The sequence below is a fragment of the Podarcis raffonei genome, chromosome 2 (genome assembly GCF_027172205.1).
Source record: "Podarcis raffonei isolate rPodRaf1 chromosome 2, rPodRaf1.pri, whole genome shotgun sequence".
Lineage (NCBI taxonomy): Eukaryota > Metazoa > Chordata > Lepidosauria > Squamata > Lacertidae > Podarcis > Podarcis raffonei.
The window spans coordinates 114,125,496-114,137,635 of NC_070603.1; the positions used below are offsets into that span (position 1 = coordinate 114,125,496).

General features: G+C 45.7%; 1 protein-coding gene across 1 annotated transcript in view; it reads left to right on the forward strand.

Annotated features, from left to right (window-relative positions):
* SLC44A4 (solute carrier family 44 member 4) overlaps window positions 1-12,140 on the forward strand; it is a 61,070-nt gene that overhangs the window by 18,990 nt on the left and 29,940 nt on the right. Inside the window, exons 2-5 of the mRNA XM_053379135.1 lie at window positions 2,453-2,501; window positions 5,468-5,541; window positions 6,636-6,714; window positions 10,064-10,163. Coding sequence (XP_053235110.1) covers window positions 2,453-2,501; window positions 5,468-5,541; window positions 6,636-6,714; window positions 10,064-10,163 — 302 coding nt within the window. The remainder of the gene's footprint in view (window positions 1-2,452; window positions 2,502-5,467; window positions 5,542-6,635; window positions 6,715-10,063; window positions 10,164-12,140) is intronic.

Here is a 12,140-nt window from a genome sequence, read left to right on the forward strand (position 1 = left end):
TGGCCTGTGTATCAACTCAGGGAGGTGCCAGCTTTGTCCGGCAGCCGGATGAACACGCAAGGATGGGAGATGCTCCTCCCCTAAGGCCAGAGGCATTCATAAAAACAGGGGTCAGCAAACTTTTTCAGCAGGGGCCAGTCCACTGTCCCTCAGACCTTGTGGGGGGCCAGACTATACAGTCATACCTCGGGTAACAGGCGCTTCAGGTTGTGTTTTTTTGGGTTGCAGACCGCCAAAACCTGGAAGTACCAGAACAGGTTACTTCTGGTTTTTGGTGGCTGCGCATGCACAGAAGCACTAAATCACACTTTGAGCGTGTGCAAACGTTCTGCTGCAGGTTGTGGACACTGCGGGTTGCGAATGTGCCTCCTGCACGGATCACGTTCGCAACCCGAGCATCCACTGTATTTTGGAAGAAAAAAAATGAACAAATTCCTATGCCCCACAAATAACGCAGAGATGTACCGTATTTTTCGGCCCATAGGGCGCCCCTAGTTTTTTTTTGGGGGGGGGAAATAAAATAAAAAATTTCGGGATGGAGGCAGCTCTCCGCAAGCCGTGGGAGACCGTTGGGCCAGATCCAACCCCTGGGCCTTAGTTTGCCTACCCTTGAATAAAAAGATCACGTTCCCAGTGAGGGGGAAGGAAGCAATCCTTCCACTGGGCCATATTTGCATGGCAATTTGACACTGGGGGAAATAAGGCAAGTATATAATCTGGAGAAGACGCTTCTCAAGTTACCTGGGTTCTACAACCACAAGGGACTCTGGACATTCAGGGAAGGCTGTGGTTGCTTACCAACCAGTCTTTGTTGCATCCTATTGCACCGCATAACAGGCCGGCTGCTAGCCCAGGAGGCTTAAGGCAGGGCGGCAGCCAGGCAGTGGCAGCTCCTTGGCTTGAATAAAAAAAAAATCCACCTTCTGGAAGCAGCTGGTTGCGTCAACTTGGCTAGTTTCTCCTCGAAGGAGGGAACCAGTTTTCCAGTTTACGTGCAGCCAGGCTGCCTGCTGAAGTTCTGCTCTTGTTGCAGAATGGCAAGCTGCTCTAGGGCTGCCTTGCTGTGTTATTATGCTGCCTCCAGGCCCCGGGACCTTTGGGGAAGGTCAGGCAGTCAATGCACAGAATAAAGCACAGCTGATTGGGATTCATACCTTTCGAGAAATACTTTTCTTTCTTTAATTTTTTTTAATTAAGAATTTCAACATAACAATTTAGTGATGTAAGGAAGTGAGAGCTGGACCATAAAGAAGGCTGATCGCCGAAGAATTGATGCTTTTGAATTATGGTGCTGGAGGAGACTCCTGAGAGTCCTATGGACTGCAAGAAGATCAAACCTCTCCATTCTGAAGGAAATCAGCCCTGAGTGCTCACTGGAAGGACAGATCCTGAAGCTGAGGCTCCAATATTTTGGCCGCCTCATGAGAAGAGAAGACTCCCTGGAAAAGACCCAGATGTTGGGAAAGATGGAGGGCACAAGGAGAAGGGGACGACAGAGGACGAGATGGTGGGACAGTGTTCTCGAAGCTACTAAAATGACTTTGACCAAACTGTGGGAGGCAGTGGAAGACAGGAGTGCCTGGCGTGCTCTGGTCCATGGGGTCACGAAGAGACGGACATGACTAAACGACTAAACAACAACAACATCATCCTAATTCCCCCCATTCCCCCCCACCCTCCCCTCCCCGGACTTCCCTCAGCTCCTCTCTCTGGTTTTTTAGCACATACTATTCTTTGCATATTGTAAAATTGTAAAGATCCTTAATTTATCTATCTATAGGTTACCAATAAAAAGTTTGTGTATGTTTATTCGAAACCTGCCAAGGAGTCCAGTTCATTTTGTTGTTTCTTTAAGTACTTTGTAAAAGGTTCCCATTCTTCTTTAAAGTCACAGTTGTCCTTATCACGTAGTTTGTGTGTCAATTTCACCAATTCCACATAGTCCATCAATTTCTCTTGCCACAGTTCTTCGGGATTTCCTCGTTCTTCCATCCTTGTGCTATTAAGACTCTTGCCGCCGTTGTCACGTACATAAAGATGTTTTTCAGTTTCCTTGGTAGGTCTTTCCCTACAATCCCTAACAAAAATGCTTCAGGCTTTTTTTACAAATGTTAATTGTAAAATTAAATGCTTTTCTATAACTGACATGGTGAGGGGAAAGAATGTTGCTCCAAAGGCTTTGCAGTCGCTCTGGGTCCGAACAGTAAAACCTATATAAACCCGTGGATGGCTCCGCTGGTAGAACATGAGGCTCTTGATCTCAGGGATGTGGGTTCAAGTCCCACGTTGGGCAAAAAGATTCCTGCATTGCAGGGGGTTGGACTAGATGAAGCCTGGGAGTTCCATCCAGCTCTACAATTCTATGATTCCATAGCCTCCACATTTCTTGCTGGGACATAGTAGATATTTCCTCCTGTCCTCGATTTACCCACCCCCATCTCTCTCTCACCAGGGGACAAGTTGAAACATGACCCGACTTTCCACGGCCCCATCAAAAATAGGTAAGAAACGCTTTGCGCATGGGCAGGTGAATTGGCTGCAATCTGGAGTACTTGTATGGTGTCTTTGAAAGCGGCCGGGAGGCAAGGCGGCCTAAGAGGAGAAGGGGCAGGCTTAGGTTCCAAGTGCAAGGAACCTGTAGCCCTTCAGATGTTGCCAGATGACAGCTACCATCATCCCTGACTAGGAATGTGGGATGATTATTATTATTATTATTATTCCATTTGCAGCTGTCTATCCAACTGACCCTTTCTGAAACAATATGGGAACTGAAACACAGCCATTTTGCACTGTTCTCCCTTACCCAAATGTTATGATGCTGTTCTCCAATCAATGCTTATAAAAAACCACATAAATTAGAGGAAATTGGGAATAAAACTGAAAAAATTCCCATCCGTTTATTTGATTGCGTTTATATCCTTCCTTTTCCTCGTTCGTGGTTCTCCCCCTTCCTCATTTTCTCCTCACAACAACCCTGAGAGGTAGTCGAAACAAAATAAAAAAATTCCTTCCAGTAGCACCTTAGGTAAAGGTAAAGGGACCCCTGACCATTAGGTCCAGTCGTGACCGACTCTGGGGTTGCGGCGCTCATCCCGCTTTATTGGCCGAGGGAGCCAGCATACAGCTTCCGGGTCATGTGGCCAGCATGACTAAGCCGCTTCTGGCGAACCAGAGCAGCGCACAGAAACGCTGTTTACCTTCCCGCCGGAACGGTACCTATTTATCTACTTGCACTTTGACGTGCTTTCAAACGGCTAGGTTGGCAGGAGCTGGGACTGAGCAACGGGAGCTCACCCCGTCACGGGGATTCGAACCGCCGACCTTCTGATCAAGAAGTCTTAGGCTCTGTGGTTTAACCCACAGTGCCACCTGAGTCCCCACCTTAGAGTAGCACCTTAGAGTAGCACCTTAGAGACCAACTAAGTTTGTTATTGGTATGAGCTCCGGCGGGAAGGTAAATGGTGTTTCCGTGCGCTGCTCTGGTTCTCCAGAAGTGGCTTAGTCATGCTGGCCACATGACCCGGAAGCTGTACACCGGCTCCCTCGGCCAATAAAGCGAGATGAGCACCGCAACCCCAGAGTCAGTCACGACTGGACCTAATGGTCAGGAGTCCCTTTACCTTTACCTTTTAAGGTGCTACTGGAAGGAATTTTTTTATTTTGTTTTGATTACAGCAGACCAACATGGCTACCTACCTGTAACTAAACCTGTGAGGTAGGTTATGCTGAGAGGTTCTGATTGGCCCAAGGTCACCCAGTGAGCTTCATCACTGTGTGGGGATTCAAACCCTGTGGGGTTAAATACAGTGGTACCTCGGGTTACAAAGACCTCGGGTTACAAACACTTTGAGTTACAGACTCCGCTAACTCGGAAGTAGTACCTCGGGTTAAGAACTTTGCTTCAGGATGAGGACAGAAATTGCGCGGCGGCAGCGGGATGCCCCATTAGCTAAAGTGGTACCTCAGGTTAAGAACGGTTTCAGGTTAAGAATGGATCTCTGGAACAAATTAAGTTCGTAACCAGAGGTACCACTGTAAGGAAAACGAGAACTGTGTACAGTTGTACCTTGGTTGTCGAACGCCTTGCGACTTGAAAGTTTTGGCTCCCGAACGCCGCAAACCCGGTAATGAGTGTTCTGGTTTCCAAATGTTTTTGGGAAGTTGAATGTCCGACGTGGCTTCTGCGGCTCCTGCGGCTCCTGCAGCCAATTGGAAGCCGTGCCTTGGTTTTTGAATGTCTTGAGCGCCTTGGTTTTCAGAAGTCGAACGGACTTCCGGAACAGATTTTGTTCAAAAACCAAGGTATGACTGTATGCCACATTGAGCTCCTTGGAGTGAAAGGTAAGATATAAATACAATAAATAAATGAAGATAAAATAAAGGAGAGCAAATGCTGATTGCATTCCCTGGACTGATTCACATTCCGGATATGGGAACATTGGCAATTTTGGCTCCCCATCTCCTATATTCTCCAATATCCCTAGTGATGACTCAGTTATGTGAAGAAAAATTGCCCTCTAGCCCAGTGGTGTGCAGTCAGTGGAATAGAGGGACTAGAGTAGTCCCTTAAATGTTCCCCTGGCTCCTCCTTCCCAAACCCTACGGAAAACTTCACCGCACAGCACTTATATGGCCTATTTAGAAGAGAAGAAGAAGAGTTTGGATTTGATATCCCGCTTTATCACTACCCGAAGGAGTCTCAAAGCGGCTGACAATCTCCTTTCCCTTCCTCCCCCACAACAAACACTCTGTGAGGTGAGTGGGGCTGAGAGACTTCAGAGAAGTGTGACTGGCCCAAGGTCACCCAGCAGCTGCATGTGGAGGAGCGGGGAAGCGAACCCGGTTCCCCAGATTACGAGTCCACCGCTCTTATCCACTACACCACACTGGCTCTCTTGTTTAGAGTAATTCTCCCCTCCTTTTAATTGTTTCTTCCAGGGTTGGGCCTTCAGAGGAATTTAAGCTGTTTATTTCAGGCAGCTTCCTTCATCACCCAGGCGTTCTCCAGATGTCCTAGACTACAACTCCCATCAAGCTGGCTGGGGCTGATAGGAGTTGTAGTCCAGAACATCTGGAGGGTGCCAGGTTGCTGAAGGCTGAGCCTAGAGTGAGTGTTTTTGGGTCCGAGAGCCAGTGTGGTGTAGTGGTTAAGAGCGGTAGTCTTGTAATCTGGGGAACCAGGTTTGCGTCTCCGCTCCCCCACATGCAGCTGCTGGGTGACCTTGGGCCAGTCACACTTCTCTGAAGTCTCTCAGCCCCACTCACCCCACAGAGTGTTTGTTGTGGGGGAGGAAGGGAAAGGAGAATGTTAGCCGCTTGGAGACTCCTTAAAGGGAGTGAAAGGCGGGATATCAAATCCAAACTCTTCTTCTTCTTCTTCTTTCTCCGAGCAGACTCCTCCATCCCCATTTCTGCTATTTATTCACACGTGTCCGTGATCTGTCTTCCCACCGTCCTTCTGTTCCAGGAGCTGTACTGACATTATCTGCTGTTTTATCTTCACGGTTTTCATCGCTGGCTACATCGTGGTGGGGATTCTGGGTAAGTAGTGCTAAAAGCAAAAGGGCTTGGAGATGAGGGCAAGGAAGGTGGAATCAAGTTGGGAGCTATTGTTTCGCCAGGCAGACGCAGTTTGTCTGGAAGCTCTGCCAGCTTCAGTACATGACATGCGAACCAAATTCACTCAGGTTGTTTTCTTTCTTTCTTCTATTTTTTTTAATAGATTTTATTGATACATCAGATCAACAACAACAAAACAGAAAAACAAAACAAAAACAATATACAGCAATAAAAAGAAATTAAAAATTAGATAATGACAATAAAAGTTACAGCCAACGAAACTTAAACATTTACACCACATAAATATAAATAACGTAAAGTTTTGACTTCCTTCACCCTGATATCTGCTTTTTAATTTATTTCTTTTCAACTGTTTCCTTTGTGAATTATTCTTACGATTGCCTCACATACATAACCTAAGAGTCATAAACCGTCATGCAGAAATTAATCAAACACTCAGGTTGTTTTCGTTTGCAGGCTTGATTTTGGGCACAATCTCTGTTCAGTGCCAGCGGAAGTAAATAAGTTGCAAAGCGCTGCCCTTTGTGCTAAGACGCGTTTTACCATTTACAGACACCATAATCGTAAGAGTCTTCAGCATAAAAACAAAAAACTGCAGTGTTATGGGCTAGAAACCTGCTGTGTATTTTACTAATGCCCCGAGACCTGAAAGAATATACTGTATTGATCCTTGACACAGACCCTCCAAGTGTCCCTATTTTCCAGGGACAGTCCTGGATTTACAGAAGCTGTCCTGGTTTCTGAATGTCCCACTTTTCCTTAGAATGTCCCTATTTTCATTGGAGAAATGTTGGAGGGTATGGAATAGGATGTCCCAAGGCTTTTTTTCCAGCTGGAAATCACCGGAACTAAGTTCCGGCACCTCTCAGGTGCCATTATAAGAGAACAAGGGAGGTGTTCATGGTGAGTTCCAACACCTCTTTTTCTATAAAAATAGCACTGGTCATTGTCCCGCCTTTGAGTCCACCCCTAACCAACACCACCTCACAGCGCCTCTGTAAAAATGCGAGCGCCTTGCCTCACTCCCATTATCCTTTGTTTCCTCTCAATCCCAGCCTGGCTGTACGGTGATCCCCGGCAGGCTATTTATCCCAGGAATTCAACTGGAGCATATTGCGGAATTGGCGAAAACCGGTAGGTACAGAAACCCACGGGAAAGAAGGGGGAACCAATTGTGAAGGGTGCATTGTCACGGGGAGCGTGTTTAGTAAGCGCACAAGGCTGGAATCCATGGCCAGAAATGTACCTTGGCCTTGCAGGGCCATTTTCTTGCTCCTCCTTTTCCTCATCGGCTTAACTTGTTTTTAGTTTTTGCTTCCTTCTAACATTCGTGTTTCCCCTTTTGCCAACAGTCGAGTCTGCTGCTTCACCTTTTTCTTCTTCATTTTCTGCATTTGCTGTGTCCTTTTCCCGGTCTCTTTCTTTACACGACTTACACGACGCCCACCTTCTATTGGTAAAACCTATTTGGTGTTTCACAACTTTCTGACTAGTTGCAGGACCTTAGCCAGACCTAGCAGAGTAAACACAGAATCCACGGAAACAATTGGCAACTTGGCTGCAGACAGGATAGACGAAGCAGGAACCAGGAACTTGTAGTTAGGTGTTTATTATATACAGTGGACTATTTACAGGAAGAAAAGGGACGCGGGTGGCACTGTGGGTAAAACCTCAGCGCCTAGGACTTGCCGATCGCATGGTCAGCAGTTCGAATCCCCGCGGCGGGGTGCGCTCCCGTTGTGCGGTCCCAGCGCCTGCCAACCTAGCAGTTCGAAAGCACCCCCAGGTGCAAGTAGATAAATAGGGAAGGTAAACGGCGTTTCCGTGTGCTGCGCTGGCTCGCCAGATGCAGCTTGTCACGCTGGCCACGTGACCCGGAAGTGTCTGCGGACAGCACTGGCTCCCGGCCTTTAGAGTGAGATGAGCGCACAACCCTAGAGTCTGTCAAGACTGGCCCGTACGGGCAGGGGTACCTTTACTTTACCTATTTACAGGAACAGAACACGGATCATATGCTAGCTCTCTCTGATACGACTCACAACTCCTACACTGACACACAGAACTCTGAACCTCTGAACTCACACATTCCAGTTAGTAGGCAATTAATTATCACTCCCTTGAGAGAGCTTGACCAATCAGGGAACTGTCTCCATGACTCTGTTATCACCAGGCAGACTTACTCCTTCACATTGCCTTCTGGCTGTCTGCCAAACCTTAATTGACTCTGTGTGAGTACCTGCACGTACACAGTTTCCCAACACCCCTCCCCCAGAAATCCTTTTTACTGTGCATTCGTGATGGGGGAATTGGGAGGAGAAATTGAAAGTGAATCTATGAAATGTTCACTTTCCAAAACAGTATGAGAACCCGGAAGCACAGCCGTCCTTCAGAATTCTCCATTATCCAAACTTTGCCATGCAACCGATGCGTAAATAATATGTCACTTAAATACCATACAGAAATGCATTATATTAGGGGACATTTCTTGCTAGTCAAAACCGCATCTCAAAAATGCGTTTGTTAGGAGAAATTCACACTAAAATTCACACTTTTTAAAAAACAACAACAAAGAAAGAAATTTGCACTTCCCTGCAGAAGTGTGGAGAATGGAATTTGAGATTTGTTGTTGTTGTTTAGTCGTTTAGTTGTGTCCGACTCTTCGTGACCCCATGGACCAGAGCACGCCAGGCACTCCTGTCTTCCATTGCCTCCCACAGTTTGGTCAATCTCATGCTGGTAGCTTCGAGAACACTGTCCAACCATCTCGTCCTCTGTCGTCCCCTTCTCCTTGTGCCCTCCATCTTTCCCAACATCAGGGTCTTTTCCAGGGAGTCTTCTCTTCTCAGGAGGTGGCCAAAGTATTGGAGCCTCAGCTTCAGGATCTGTCCTTCCAGTGAGCACTCAGGCCTGATTTCCTTCAGAATGGAGAGGTTTAATCTTCTTGCAGTCCATGGGACTCTCAAGAGTCTCCTCCAGCACCATTCAAAAGCATCAATTCTTCGGCGATCAGCCTTCTTTATGGTCCAGCTCTCACTTCCATACATCACTACTGGGAAAACCATAGCTTTTACTATACGGACCTTTCTTGGCAAGGTGATGTCTCTACTTTTTTAAGTAAGGATTTTGAGATAGAATAGGAAAATTCAAGATTCAAAACAGATATTTCCTTCCATCCCTGACTTGTGATGATTTGTGCACGTTGATGGTATCCGGGCGGTTGTACATGATCCAACTTTCAGTATTGGCCGCATCTGCACTATATGTTAAAAGCACAGTGATACCAGTTTAAACAATCAAGGCTCCCCCTAGAGAATCCTGTAAACTGTAGTCTGTCAAAGATGCTGAGAGTTGTTCCCCTCACAGAGTTGCTGTTCTTAGAACTCCCTGGGAAGAGCGATTGGCACTGGGATAGCTCAGTTGGTAGAGCACGAGACTCTTCATCTCAAGGTTGTGGGTTCGAGACACACGTTGGCCAAAAGATTCCTGCATTGCAGGGGGTTGGGCTAGATGACCCTCGTGTTCCCTTCCAACTCTACAGTTCTATGATTGTTAAACCACTCTAGGGTGCATTTAACCCCATTTTGTCCATGCCCCAGCCCCAGTGGACGTTGCTCCTCCCTTCCATTTGCCCTGGGAAGAAAGCTTCTTTTGGCCCCTGAATTGTTGACTCTGCCCCTGCCTAAGATACGGCCTCCCCTCATGGAATACTTCCATATTGCCGAACTAACAGGGAGGATAAGAGGAGATATGGTACAAAAAGCGAATAAGGAGTGGGAAATCGTTAAAGAATACATTAAAATTTATGTGGAAAAAGTAGAATTTCTGACCGATATTGAGTGAATCCAGAAAATGATTAGAGTGAAAGGAGAGCAACGTCAAGATAGAAGAAGAGATTAAAGAAATAATGAAATGCGTTTAAGCTAGTTGGAAAAATAAAGGAGCGTAACAAGAATGGCTGGAAGTCAAGTCACTTGGTGTATGTCTGTGTGGGGTAGGTGTGTAGGTATGTTGATATGTACAGTACAGTGGTACCTCGGGTTAAGAACTTCATTCATTCTGGAGGTCTGTTCTTAACCTGAAGCACCACTTTAGCTAATGGGGCCTCCCGCTGCCACCGCGCCACCAGAGCACAATTTCTGTTCTCAACCTGAAGCAAAGTTCTTAACCCAAGGTACTATTTCTGGGTTAGCGGAGTCTGTAACCTGAAGCGTATGTAACCCGAAGCATATGTAACCCGAGGTACCACTGTATAGGTAGGTATTATATAGAGCAAAGTAGGTATGTTTTGTATCATGAAAATAAGGTAGTGTGTTGTGTATGTGTATTGTGCAAATGTATATGTATATGTATGTGTTTTATATGTTAATAAAATTTAAATAAATAAAAAAGAAAGAAACGAAAAAGATACGGCCTCCCCTCTCCTCCCTACCCTCTTAATTATATAATCTGGGTTTGTTTCACTCTCCCTCTCTGTGTTTTGCAGGGGCAAACCTTTCGTTTTCTACCTCAACATTATGAAGTGCGCCACAAGCTTCAACGTCATATCAGCTGCGATGAGCGGATTGCAGTGCCCTACACCGCAAGTAAGAAGAGTGGGCTGGCTCAGGAGGAGTTCCTAAGATGGAGCTGGCTGTAGCAGGAAGCACTTCCTCATGTCCATTTTGTTTCTGTTCCCTTCAACTTTATCTGCCCACTGTCGATTTTCAAATTGCATTACATCAGCCTTCTTTCCAGGCACTGCCGAGTGCCACCGGGGGACTGAAGCCAAGGCTTCTGCATGCGGAATGTGCTCTTTCCCACTGAGCCACAACCCTTCCCTTGTGTGCTATGCTAATGATGATTATGGCAGGAAAAATGTGTTGATGTGCTCATCCTTTATATTTGAAGCCGACTCTTCTATCTCTTCTGTTGTTAATAATAATAATAATAATAATAATAATAATAATAATAATTTTTATTATTTATACCCCGCCCATCTGGCTGGGTTTCCCCAGCCACTCTGGGCTGCTTCCAACAAAACACTAAAATACAATAACCTATTAAACATTAAAAGCTTCCCTAAACAGGGCTGCCTTCAGATGTCTTCTAAAAGTTTGGTAGTTATTTTGCTCTTTGACATCTGGTGGGAGGGCGTTCCACAGGGTGGGTGCCACTACCGAGAAGGCCCTCTGCCTGGTTCCCTGTAACTTGGCTTCTCGCAGCGAGGAAACTGCCAGAAGGCCCTCAGCGCTGGACCTCTGGTTCCGGGCAGAATGGTGGAGGTGGAGACGCTCCTTCAGGTATACTGGGCCGAGGCCATTTAGGGCTTTAAAGGTCAGCACCAACACTTTGAATTGTGCTCGGAAACATACTGGGAGTCTTATATGGTTAAATACAGTGGTACCTCTGGTTGCGAACGGATCCGTTCCAGAGGCCCGTTTGCAACCTGAAAAGAATGCAACCTGCAGCGGCGCGTCTGCACACGCGTGGGTTGCGATTCACCGCTTCTGTGCATGCGCGTGACGTCATTTTGTGCATCTGCGCATGCGTGAGCGGCGAAACCCGGAAGTAACCCTTTCCGCTACTTCCGGGTCGCCGCGGGACACAACCTGAAAAAACGTAACATGAAGCAAACGTAACATGAGGTATGACTGTATAATAATAAATCTTGTTGAATATTCATAACAAAAAGGGGGGGAGGAAATTAATGAAATAAGAGCAATAAGAACTTAGGATTCATAACCTGATGGATCCCAACAGTTTGAAATATTACAGAATTGGAGGCTCTGGTCTTATTTAAAGACATCACCAACCAAACCTGGGCCAAAGCTTATTAACCTGCGTACATAAGAAAAAGAAACGGAAGGTCAAGATGGCTGAGGAGAAAATACAATCTAAAATAACTGTTACTGCCAGCTCCCAAGGTAGGAGACACTCAACAGCAGAAATTGATCCCAATGCAGATCTAAAAGATTTGATAGTTAACATGGACAAAAATATAAATGATAGACTGGATTCAATGAACAAATAAGATTGAACAAAATTTAAAAATAATAATAATAGATCTTCAAGGTCAGGTAAAAGAACTGACAATAAAAAATAAGGAGCTAGACAAAACAGTTCAGGAATTGAAAACCAAGACAAATAAACAAGAAGAAGTGTCCAAAAGGATTCAGAACGACAATAAAGACCTGAGGAAAAATAAATAATAAAGTTGTAAAATAATAACAAGGAAGTCACGCACGGGTGGAGGGAAGACACAGGGCAAGAAAAAAGAAATGGATAAATGTTGGTACATAATGAAATGTGAAAATGTCAATTTATGAATATAATGTATATGTATCATTATGTACAGATTTCATATATGTAGTGCAACATTATAAATAAATAAATAAATAATAAATAATATGATTATGGCACAGGAGTAGGGCCAATGTAAAAAGTTGGCAACCCAAACTGCCAGAGAGGGCAAAACCAAGAAAGTGAGCAGTTGGGTGCCTTGACTTCTCCCAGACTCCAGACGTGACAGCTGGAAATTTTGTCCGATCAAAATAATCGATAATCTTTGCAAACCCCCTCCA